General features: G+C 39.0%; 1 protein-coding gene across 1 annotated transcript; it reads left to right on the top strand.

Annotated features, from left to right (window-relative positions):
• Positions 1-5,839: 5,839 nt before the first annotated feature.
• Positions 5,840-12,350, top strand: LOC110378272 (uncharacterized). Its single transcript, XM_064037875.1, has 11 exons — positions 5,840-6,014; positions 7,644-7,774; positions 8,147-8,308; positions 8,793-8,955; positions 9,579-9,700; positions 9,797-10,032; positions 10,296-10,450; positions 10,703-10,835; positions 11,232-11,509; positions 11,872-11,999; positions 12,226-12,350. The coding sequence occupies exons 2-11, from the start codon at positions 7,651-7,653 to the stop codon at positions 12,273-12,275; spliced, it is 1,551 nt and encodes a 516-aa protein (XP_063893945.1). The 5' UTR covers positions 5,840-6,014; positions 7,644-7,650; the 3' UTR covers positions 12,276-12,350.
• Positions 12,351-12,952: the final 602 nt, after the last annotated feature.

Raw genomic sequence — 12,952 nt, 5'->3', positions numbered from 1 at the left:
AGTTTGACGGTGACCCGCTTGATTGGCTACAGTTTAAGCAAGCATATGAAGAGTCTTCTCAAGTCAGCAAGTTTAGCGGCCGAGAAAACTTATGTGACGTCACTGCGTGCGGACAACCGCATCATCGCTTGCCGCACTACGTGCCGACCGCTGCCGCCGAAGTCGTCGCCGCCCCAAGCACGGCGACTCAATCTAGCAGTGTACCAACTGAAGTGGTAACTCACGTTAACACCAACCACAACGAATGGTCAGTGCAGTTGAAAGTGGTTCCCGTACTTATTCACGGACCTATGGGTGCATTCAGTGCAAGTGCACTTCTTGACGACGGCTTCAACGTCTCAATGATCAGCGCGTCGTTGGCTGCGCGCGCCGGTCTGCGCGGGCGTACACAAACCATGCGAGTTCGTGGCGCATGGGACAAGAACGAGCTAGTGTGTGCGGCAGAACTAGTGGACTTAATCGTGTCTAACAAACTCGGTGAGAAGTTTCATGTTAGTGCGCGTAGTGTCAACGAACTGAGTTTGCCTGAACAAGGGTCATTGAACTTTAAGTGCGAGACCTATGACCACTTACGCGACATTAAAGACGATCTGTGTTTTGCGTCGCTAAAACCCGACTTACTGATAGGGCAAGATAATTACCATTTATTATTTCCTTTCGAGACACTAGTAGGCAAGCCAGGCGAGCCGTGCGCCACCCGCACACCATTGGGTTGGTGCCTGCACGGCAGAGTACCGGGTACTCACACTGAGTACACCACGTTGTGTGTGTCGGTCGTCGCCACGCCACTGCCGATGTCTCCGCGACCGCCGAGCTGCATGACGACGTGCGACGTTCCTTCACGCTGGAGCCAATGGGTGCCTCACCAGCAAAGCATCAGCTGTCGGCTAATGACCTCGTCGATCCTACGAGCGCTACGAGCAGCGCTACGACCGTAGCGGACAACACCAGTGCTACGCCGCTGCCGTTGACGACGTTCAACCAAACTGTTGTGAACAGAAATGGTTATAGAGAACTCGAGATGCATGTATTCTGTGACGCGTCTGTTAAGGCATTCTGCGCTGTGGCTTATTGGAGATGGATTGATCACGACAATAACATATGTGTGGCATTCATTGCTAGCAAGTGCAGAGTTGCGGGGAATAAACCGATTACAGTACCGCGTCTCGAACTACAGGCCGCTGTGTTAGCGTCCAGACTCGCGGACACTATTACTAACGAGCACAAGATGAAAGCTGTAAGGAGAGTGTTTTGGAGTGACTCAACGACGGTACTCCACTGGATCAAAAATAACGCTCGTAATTACAAGATGTACATTGCCAATAGATTGGGAGAAATTGACGAGTTGACTCGAATACATGAATGGCGCTATGAACCGACTAAGCTAAATATAACAGATATAGCCACACGAGAAAACTACGATTGCTCGGTGTTACAAGATGAGTGGCTACAGGGACCTACCTTCTTGTATAAGCATCCGGAATATTGGCCGTTAGATGTTGTTGAACCTGCGAACAAAGAGTTATTAGAATGTGTAACAGTAATTGATAACACCATAGAAACCTGTAACTTACCTGTACCTGAACCTTCACGCTTCTCTTCATGGCTACGCTTGCTACGAACAACAAGTCGAGAACTTACCTTCGTTGATAACATTATCAATGCCATCAATAAGAGAAAGCAGATAGCTTCCACCTGTAATCTGAATGATGACGTGATGGACAGGGCTGAACGCTTACTAATAAAGCACTCACAAGCTTTATCATTTGGAAAAGAGATTAAGCTATTTCAAGCGTCTACGGCACTACCTTACTTCGAGTAAGCTACTTACTTTATCTCCGTACCTAAATGAGCACGGAGTCCTGCAATGTGGAGGCCGCATCAACGCTGCTCCTGAAATAACTCCAGATGTTAAACAACCTGTTATACTAGATGGTCGCAGTCACATTAATCAGCTGATTGTGAAGCATTATCACCAAAGAGCGTTCCACGGCCACCAGGAGATGGTGGTAAATGAGCTGAAACAGAAGTACTGGATTGTACGTATTAGACCTACTGTTAAACATGTTATTTCAAAATGCATGCTGTGCAGAATCAGGCGTGCACAGCCTCGACCTCCTCGAATGGGAGACTTACCTGAGGGACGATTGGCGCATCATCAGCGTCCCTTTACCCACACTGGAGTGGACCTGTTCGAACCTATGGAAGGGACCATAGGACGCCGCCGAGAAAAAAGGTACGGCGTGTTGTTTACCTGTCTCACTGTGAGGGCTATACATGTTGAGCTCGTAGGAAGCCTTACTACCGATGACGTTATAATGGCTCTCCGACGAATGGCAGCCAGACGCGGGTGGCCGCGACACCTTTACTCGGATAATGGTACTAATCTGAGAGGCGCCGACAAGGAGTTGAAGAAGTGTGTCTCCGAATTGGATGAGAAACTCTTAGCTGACGGAGTACAGAGTTACAGCATGACCACTACATGGACGTTTTCCCCCCCTGCCAGCCCACATTGGGGTGGGGCATGGGAGCGACTCATCCGCTGCGTGAAAAACGCACTGAAGGTCGTGCTGAAAGAGCGAGCACCCCGAGACGCTGTTCTACAAACTCTCATGACAGAGGTTGAAGTGATGGTAAATAGTCGGCCCCTCACCCATGTGAGCGTTGAGCCGAACACTGACGAGACATTAACACCCAACCATTTCCTCCTTGGCTCATCCTCAAACCTACCGACTATGGGCACCTTTGATGAGTCAGATACATTCTTGCGCAAACAGTGGAGGATTGCTCAGCAGCTGGCTGACTCATTCTGGCGACGGTGGGTGAAGGAGGTGCTGCCGGACATGCGTCCGCGAAAGAAGTGGCAGCAGGAGCAGAGGCCCTTACAAGTGGGTGACCTCGTTTTAATTGTCGATCCCGCATCCCCACGAAACGTTTGGCCACGCGGCATAATTCGAAGAGTGATGCCAGGCCAAGACGGCCGCATCAGAGTCGCCGAGGTGCAAACAAAGTCGGGCATATTGCGACGACCGGTAGCTCGAGTTGTGTATATAGCTATCGGGAATGAGTGCTGACGCACTGGGGTGGGGGATGTTAACGATGGAATTAGTTTTTGTTATTTTATCTTTTGTATTTTTTACCTTTTGATTTTTGTTGTAATATTTTTAATTTCATTAAACTAATAAATTGACCAACGAGGGCGAGGCTCGTACGCATTCCGAACTCCTTGCAGTACTGGCTGCAACTAGCTGTTTACTTTTTAGTTTGTCTTTTGTTTCTGTTTTTTGAGTTGTCATCGCGCCGTCTCGCAGCGAGCCGCCCTCTCGTTTTTCCTTGACTTCTTTAACTAGTTGTTTAATTTAAGGCCGGGGTTTTCCCTCTTTCCCGGTGTTTACCGCAAACTATTGATACAGTCCACCTCCCACCGAGCACATATTCTATTACGAAAAAGAAAATTATCTAAGTGGAGGAATACTTATTAAGAATATCAGTTTTATAGACCAAAATGGAGCATGATTGACTATCAAACAAAGTAGGACAAGGTTTTGGTAAAATGTTATATAAACAAAGAAAACAGTAGGTAATCTTAACAAATATAAATACAGACAATAAATAAGATATAAATACTTACTTAGTTTTCTAAACAAACAAAACCTTCTAAAGTCATTTGTGTTACAAGCGAGCAAAATTTTTGTTTGCTTCGAGCGCCGATTTTGAATACCGGAGAAACTGAGGACATTGTTTGAAAATAACGAAAATCTTGAACGTAGCGTGCAATTTCTATATTAGTATCCCGAGCGAATCGAGAGATACAATAAAAAGCATGACATGCAAAAAACTTTGTTTACGTGCTCATCAATTCAGCAGCGATAACAAAATTGTATTCCCGCCGAATGTATTTTGCTTTTCTTCGAGCCGAATTTCAAACTCTTGGTCTACTTGGGAGCAGAGCTTACCAAAAGTGAGTAATAGATTAGCTTCTTGTTTTTAAGCAGATAATCCTGCCTTGTTTATACTACTGAACTAATTTTTTCTAGGGATAGAAAATATTTCCATGAAGATAAAATATTTTTCTTTGCGTACCATGTACCTAAGTAGGTACCTACTTACATTTCTTTCAAACTTACACAGGAAGTTTAAGAGATCAGTACCTAAGCAATATTTGTAATTAATTAGTAGCCACTTCCGTACAGCATTATATTAATTCTTGTTTAACTTTCAGTCTAATAACACTCATTGTTTCAAGTTCACTTGCTTTAATCGTTATCATTATGAAGAATGAAGATGAATGAAAAATCTTATTGATATACGTTCAGGATAACTGAATGTCGGGGAATTTGTAGGAGAGAGGAATTTATTATATTATCAAAACTGAAAGCCAATTAACTTCAGAACAATAAATGTTACGAATGTTTTGAAATTCTTTGAGATGTGATGTGACTCATACATTTCTTATAAGTTAGCTCATGACCTACGGTGCTACGGTACACAATTATCTTTTACTTTCATTTGTCACTGTCAAAGAATACATTGTACCTTTCCTTATCCTTCCAAAATAACTATCTCTCAATGCGAAAATAACTATCTATCTATATGTCTGTCTTATACACCAAACTACAATTAGCAGAATCACTTTAGATAAAATTCGGTCCAAATATATCTAACTTGGAACCCAGGGTCGCCTTTTCCCGACTATCTTGGGGTCGGCTTCTGAGTCTATCCGGATATTGCTGATTACCAAAGTTTTACAAGATCGACTGCCTATCTACCTCCTCCCTCAACCCAGTTACCCGGGCAACCCTTGCCAACCCTTGCTAAGACTGGTTGTCATACTTTCTGGCTTTGATTGCCAAAGAAGTTCAAATGACAGCCGGGACCTACAGTTTATCGTGCTTTCCGATACACGGAAGAACGCTTTATGACAAGATGGTCACCCAACCACGGAACAACCGCTCCAAGCGTTGCTTAACTTTGTGATCGACCGATCCTATAGCTTTGACTTAATAATCTAAACTAGTAGTTCTATTGTAAAAATCTCAAAGTATTCTTGCTATGGACGATTGGAAATTAATAACGAAACGAATCCATTTTAAGAAACAATTACCTTGACAAATGTACTATAATGTGGAGAAAAATGCCTCAAGTGTACCTGCACACTGCATAGTTAAAGTTGGCTGGCAGTTAGATCGGGCGCATCATATACGACCTCCATGGCGCAATGGTCACCATGCCGGACTGCCGAACCTGAGGTCCCGGGTTCGATTCTCGGTTCGGTTGACATTTGTGTGATGAGCATGCTTGTTTACCGTGGTCTGGGTGTTACAATATGTATTTATAAATATGTATATATGTAGCTATGTGTAGTTTATCAGTTGTGTTAGCACCTATAACACAAGTTAATTAATAACTTACCATGGGGCTAACCGACCGTGTGTGAAAAGGTGTCCCGACATTATTTATTTAAATATACGGAGACGCACATAGCTAAGATCAGGTATTTGGCCGACAAACTTAGTTAAGAATCAAGATTTTATTTTTAAAAAATTGCCCACCATCGGGTGAACTGTCGGCCGACTGTTTAGTCTGCAGTATGGATACACTTCAAAGATTTTTCTTATGAAAGGCCTCACTACTAACCTAGGTCTATACCCGGTTTTGGCGCCCAATTACAGAAACATATTTGCCAAAAAAAAGTATCTAGGTATACCTAGATAGGGATAATTATAATAAATAAATATATTCTAAGGTGAATAAATACCTGATAACAAAAGTTAAAAGGTTGCTCAGAAAACGCTAATAAGTATAATTTTAATTTGTAACCGCAGTCGTTGTCATGACGCAGTGCGCAGGAGTCGGTGCCTAGAATGTGCGGATATTTTCCAATTTAGAACAATTGTTTTGTTTTTTTAGTGTTTTTTTTTAAATTATTTGTGTGTTGTGATTTAAGTCAGTGAATTTGAAAATGTATGAAGTTTAATTTTAATTAAAGTTTGACGAAACGTGTTTTTGTTCAGGTAAATATTAAATAATTTGGTCTGTTATTAATCAATCTTAATAAAGACTTTCCTTGTTTCTTAATTGTTTATCGTTGCCATTCCGAAAAAATATTGCACTTGAAAAAACAAGGCTGTTAAGAAAATTTTTACAATAATATGAAATGAACTTGTATTATAAGTGATAATATCATTATGTCATATTTTATCATGACCAAGTCTAATTGATTTTGTTATTAGTCTATATATGACAGTTAAATTATATTTTAATTGCTAGTTATTCAATAGTTTTAGAAGACATTTACCTATGTTATGATTATTAAAGTCACAAGTTTTTACGCATAATAATGCTTATTCGTAATATTTTTTTTTTGTCCTGAAGGCTCAGAGTAGAACAGATTTGAAAAAATATTTCGCTATTGGAAAGCTACACTACCCCTGAATGACATAAATTATATTTTATCCGGGTACGAGTAGTAATTCTTCTGGATGCGGACATCCGCGAGAAACAGCTAGTGGTTGTATTGTTGTAGATAATGATAAAAATGTAACCTGCCTCGGTGAAAACGTACAATAGGGCTTTTTATTCGAGTAACTAATACATACTATAAAATTCTATTATTTTTTATTTCATTAGGATAAGTAGGTATTTATTTATTATTTTTTCAGGTGTTAGAAATACTGTCAAGACCTGTTTTATCTTCTGTAGGCCACGTTAATCCACTTTGCTATAAGTTATACAAAACGTTTTTAACTACCAACTCAATGTTATATTCTAATTCTGTTCCCATTCAATATGATAAGATACTTTTGGTAGGTTTTTTGTTTAGTTTCTGAAAGTACGTATTTTTGCTTAGTTCATACTTACTAGCTGTTTCCCGTGGTTTCAAAAGTCCATTTTCTGAAATAAGCTCTCAAAGATCGATTTAGACTTTTACCTACTCGACTGCCGAATGGAGGTTTTACTATCATTCTGTACTATTGTGACTCCTGTAATTTGAGATACAACACGGTTCTAATTAACACCCACAGCTCTTTGTCATTCAAATAATAACTATTTTGGTAAATGCTCTATTATATCATCAGTCACGCCAGTTTGAAAACCACTTTGAAACTAATTGAAAAGCCTATTTTATACATAACATGAAATATTTGAACTCTGAGGCGAATAATATAAATTTATGTATTGACGTTAGACAGGTGTTCTCCTAAATATAATATGTACATATTATTATGTGTTAATAATAGATTTTATTTTTATGGAATGAACACAGCATTTAAATAAAATAATTGACAACATTTCATAAGTATTTTCAACCTGCATATATTATTACTTTACATAAAAGTATATTAAAATCTAAGGCACCCATATTTTATGTTCGTTTCATTCATAATTTCATCATTGAAATTCGGTGTATTCTAAAAAGACGTAAGCACCAAATGTATGTGCTTATCGAATTGTTGGCACAAATTCTTAAAATATTAGGTAGCTTATATACCCCTTTTTTATTATTTCTATATAACTCATGGTAAAAAGGCTGACAAATTCATTTAATTTTAAATCAAAAATACACAAACAAATAATTAGGAACTAATTTGGTTAAGGTTCTACACTACACAAGGATTTTTTTTAATTTCTTAATGTTCTAGAGTGAAAATGGAAAACAAAACGGGCACCAAGCAGAATAGAGGAGACAGTTTACCTAAAAGTATTGTAACTATCACAAGCAATGCACAAGAAGATAGAGTATACACTTATGGTGAAGCTATAAACTTAGCTGGTAAGTACATCTTATAATAAAACGTTGTTTTGAAAAGTACCGGCTTTAGACTAGGTTTAAACCTCTTATTCTTAGTTCAAGATAATAGAATAGAAGACTTATCACTAAAGCCGGTCCTTTAGCCCTCGCACACTTTAAAATTTTAGTCTGCCAGTGTTAAAACTGGCTCTTTAATATCTCTGGTATTCATTATTAAGACATTTCAGGTATCCAACCGGGATGTTGGTTTGTCTTAATCAGACGAAATTTTGTATAAACTAACCTGATGCTACAAGTTCCTTTGACCTCCAGAAAAAGCGAAGAAAACAACCATCAATATTAACTAAACTAAAGCAAACAATATTTCCTAACTCCGTAAACCCCTCGTTCCAGGTAACGGCTGGTACAGCATCGGGCTGCTGATAACCCTGAGCACGTGCACCCTGGCCATGGGAGTGGACATGTTCGGCTTCTCCGTCGTGGTCAGCGGCTGCACCTGCGACTTCCTGCTGGATATCAGTCAGACCAGTGTGCTGTTGTCCATGCCTTTTGTTGGTACGTGCAGAGATAGATAGCAGACAGCTGTTACCAGTTCTGAACATTATGGTTTTGACTTGCAGTATTTTTAACACCATGTCAAACATCTCATTGTGTTGTTTTGGTAATTTTGATAGATTGATATGTCATAAAAATTAAAGGGAGGGAGAACCCGCTTATACTTTTCAGAGAATTATCATATCTATGGGATTAGTATATGTACACCTACTAACTTTGTGGGAACTACTTCCCACATCCGGATAAAATTAGCGACACAGCCTTGCTCAATGAATGGGCCATAAAACATTGAAATATTTTTTTCAAATCTGAAGTTAGTGCTTTCAAGAAAACACTCTCTTTAGCTTTATAATATAAGTTTATTAAGTATATGGATGTTTTAAGTATCCCACTTGCATACTCAATACTCAATTCATTATTAGCATTCTATCCATATGTTATACAAGTGGTACATTTTATAAGGTGTACGTCTTTTAAATTCCAGGACCAATAGTAATGGCATACCCCTGGGGCTACTTCTCCGACACTCAGGGTCGTCGCAAGAGCCTCCTCATAGCCATGTGGGCCAGCTTCGTGGTGTCCACCATCGGCGCCTTCTCACCCAACTGGGTGGTGATGGCAGTCCTCAAGTTTGTCAGTACTAGTCTGTAAGTATTCTTCAATTAACTCGTTTAGTTTTAAGGTTTCATTCTTGAGCTCTTTGTGTACCAGGGCCGCGGTAACTCTTTTGAACAATTGATGAAACTAGAAATAAGCATAAAATAGTCGTCCCAAAATTTAGATTAAGCAAAACAAACAAATCGTTTCTAGGGAATATTGTTCGGTTTTACAATGAGCTACCTAAATGTGTAACAGACCTTACTGATAAAAAATTCAAGAATGTTGTCAAGTCTACTCTTATTAAGAGAGCATACTATAAAATCAAAGATTATATTGACGACAAGGATGTATGGCGTTAGTCCTACATTGCACGAGTGGCTTCCCTGGCGACTGGCAGGCTGTCTAGGAATATCTCTGTTCTCATTAATGTTCTTGCTCTATCATGTTGTTATCATTATTATTTCTTTTTTCTTTTGCTTTATATAACTTGGTTTGTTTAATTTATTAACTTCTTAAAATAGTTTAAATTCCGCAATGTCGGTTAAGTAAGTAGATCCTCTGATCTATGTTTTAGCTAAAGTTCTATCTATGAAGTAATAGGGTGCTAAAGCTTTATTCTAATAGGACTCTCGGAAATTATATCAATGACCCTATCAACTTAACATTACAGTTGCAGCTGCGCGCAGTCAGCATCGTACACGCTGCTAGGTGAATCTTGCGCAGAGAGAGTGAGAGATTCCTACATGCTCATCATGACCAGTGTTCTAGACTTCAGCCTAGCTGCTTATGTTGGTAAGAGTAAATAAATAATGAAGCAACCAACTAAATAAATAACTAAAATGCGTGCTGGTTGTTCTGCTGTGCTATGACCTTTTTCATGCTTTTCAGCCGTGGGCTACTGGATCCTGAACCTGGACTTCTCCTACGACATGGTCATCATGAAATTCACCCCCTGGCGTCTCCTAGCCCTCACCCTGGCTCTGCCCCTGGGCATCGGAGCTTTAGGCACACAGTTCTTCTACGAGAGCCCCAAGTTCCTGGTCAATGTCTCCCAGGAAGGCGAGGCTGTGGACTGTCTGAGGAAGATATGGAAGAGAAATAATGGAAAGGGAGAGAAGTATCCTGTTAGTATTTTTATTTATTATAGCCTTGTGTATTTTATCTACGTTTTTTTCTGTTTCACTAACTTGACTTCATATCGGTTTTCTTATTGTAGTTGATTATTATTTAAACACTTAATGAGAAAATAATTGTTGATATTGATAGATTGATATGAACAGTTTGTATCATACTTTCCATTGCATTATTTGACGTATCATATTCGCAAATAATTGATACAGTTTCAGATGTTTTTCACGAATTTACAACAACTATTCCCGTTTTTCAGTGCAAGAAAATAATTCTGAATGAAGTAGGCAATGATCGTCGTAAGGATGCCTCTTTAATGGAGTCTTTGTGGGAGCAGATAGTGCCACTTTTCAGACCCCCACTGTTATGGAAGAGTATTCTGTTGTACTTCTTTACTGCAGTTATTTTTAGCACGTAAGTATTTATCATCGGTTTCTTTAACAACAACATGAAGTACTGTTCATCACATTCCCAATGTGATATCTACCTAACGATCGCCAGTAGTAGTACTTAGATACATACTTGTAGGTTTCACTAAATTCCCAGAGGGTCTAATTCTAAGTTTATTTCATAGTAAGGTATTTTGTTTTCTCTGACTTTACATGATTGTAGTAAATGCTCTTATGGTTTGACCTTCTAAATCTCAAGCTTCTTTAAACTTTTCAGTAACAACAGTTTCTTCATCTGGTTTCCCTACCTGGCGGAGAAGTTCTCTGAGGGCCTGAACTCCCAGGATCCCGGCGCTGCAACCGGCATGTGTGAGATGATCACCAGCAATAGCAATAATACTGCTGAAGATGTAAGATTTAATTTTATGTCATTATTGTGTAACTGTAGAATTTTCTAGATATTTAGATAAATAGCTCTTATGTGCTAATCCAGGCTTTAAATGTGACGAATTAACTTACATATTCTGTAACATATAGTTAGAATTGACAAGTTCGTCATATACTCTCAGGTTTAAATGTAAAATAGTCATGTTAGAACGCATATGGGCGATGTATTTCTCGTCAGGAAAAGTATACCAGTATTCCACATGACAATACAATATCACTATGGAGTTTCTTGCTGGTTCTTCTCCATAAGACCCACTTTTTGGAACCGCCCTTGACGTTTCGTAAGCACCTGCAATAGGTTTATATGAAATAAAAACTTTTGACTTTGACTTGACTAAAGAGTCTATTTAATATTTCAGTTCGAATGCACATCAACAATGGACATCAGCCTAGTCTGGTCGAGCCTCGCGCAAGGCGTCACCTTCGTCATCATCATGCTAGTCATCACCAAGCTGGCGCACAGGAAGAAAGCTCTCATGATCATCATCATGACCTTTTCTGCCGTCTCCTCAGTGGGAGCTCCCCTTGTGAAGGATAATATCACTAGCTTTATCATGTTCTTTGGGCTTCTCACCAATGAGCTGTGTATTGGGATCATTTATACGTATTTTGTTGATATGTATCCTACTTCTTATAGGTGAGTACTATTTTTGTTTACTCTTTGGTTCAATTTTTCACTTTAACATTTTCGATTTTGAATAGATACATCTTGACGCACTGTTCAGCTTCGTCGTCAGTATCGTACCAACTTTAGACTCCCATCTTTGGGACTTTGAATATTTCAGACATCAGTTGCTATTTAAAAGAAGATATCCCCTTCAGTCTGTACTCGTGTAACTAATTTTAGATCTTTGACATTATTTTACGCCTGTCGAATTCACATTACCTTCTTTTCCGAACTATCCAGGAAGCAACAAATTGCTATCACTTTTCTCACTTCTACCCTTATACCAATACAATAATTTACCACGTCTAATTTTCCCTATCTTCCATATCCAGGGGTATGGCAGCCTGCATAGGCGTGATGGTAGCTCGGCTGAGCGCGCTGGGCGGGGTCAACGTCCTCGGCGCCTTCATCATGTCACACTGCAGCTCCGTGTTCTATGTCTGCGGAGGACTGATGATGAGTAAGTTTATACTTTATTGTTACTGTGCGAGAGTGTATTTTGTTTTGAAACAAGCTGATGATCAGCCTTGAGATCTTGATTGATTTCTAGAAATATATTGGTTTTAATTGCAAATCAAATTTTAATAAGTCTTGGAACTGGGATATATTAGTTGGCTGCTGTTATATGACCCATGTATTATGTTTACTGACAAAAAAAAAACATGTATTCTATTTCTCTTTTTTAGTTGCAGCCGCATTTGCTTGTCTGCTGCCGCCAGATATACGGAAAAAATAAACCGTGTGATACATATTCCATAGTATTTTATTTTTAAGTATTTTTTTACTTTTGTTTTGTAAATAAATAAACACAGACCAATCTGATTGTTTTTTTCTTTCACAATTTCCACTGTCTAGCTAGATTGTTTTTATTTTTAAATCATCGGATAATTTATTACAGGATATTTTGATACACATTAGTCACGTTTAATTTTGCCATGTAAGTACCGTAACTAAGACGGAAACACGTGTATTTTCAGACAAATACTTTTTGAAAAGATCAAAATAAGACCTCTAAGTACGTCAACGCCTGTGTAAAATTGAGCGCTTTTGTTACACTATTGAGACAAAACCTAACAAATGATTATTTACAGATTACGTAGAAGATTCAGACCCATTCACTCATTCACCGACAAAATAAACGTCCGCGATTTGTTTGTCTTTGAAATAAACAATAGGTAATTCTAGTTACTTAAGTAGCTGGACACAGAAAACAGTTGCAGCCTAATAAAATTATCTTTCATAGATCGGCAACTAGACTCTTTATTAATAATTTATTATTTTTTGGTAGGTTAGCTACATAAGGGCATGTGTGTAAGAAACTAACTACCTACCTAAGTATACAGTTTTGATCACCTATATGAGATCTTGCACGAAAAATACCATTACTTCAATAGACTATTCTTGAATCTGGAT

This window comes from Helicoverpa armigera, chromosome 14 (genome assembly GCF_030705265.1).
Source record: "Helicoverpa armigera isolate CAAS_96S chromosome 14, ASM3070526v1, whole genome shotgun sequence".
Taxonomy (NCBI): Eukaryota; Metazoa; Arthropoda; class Insecta; order Lepidoptera; family Noctuidae; genus Helicoverpa; species Helicoverpa armigera.
This window is presented reverse-complemented; position numbering and strand designations above follow the sequence as displayed.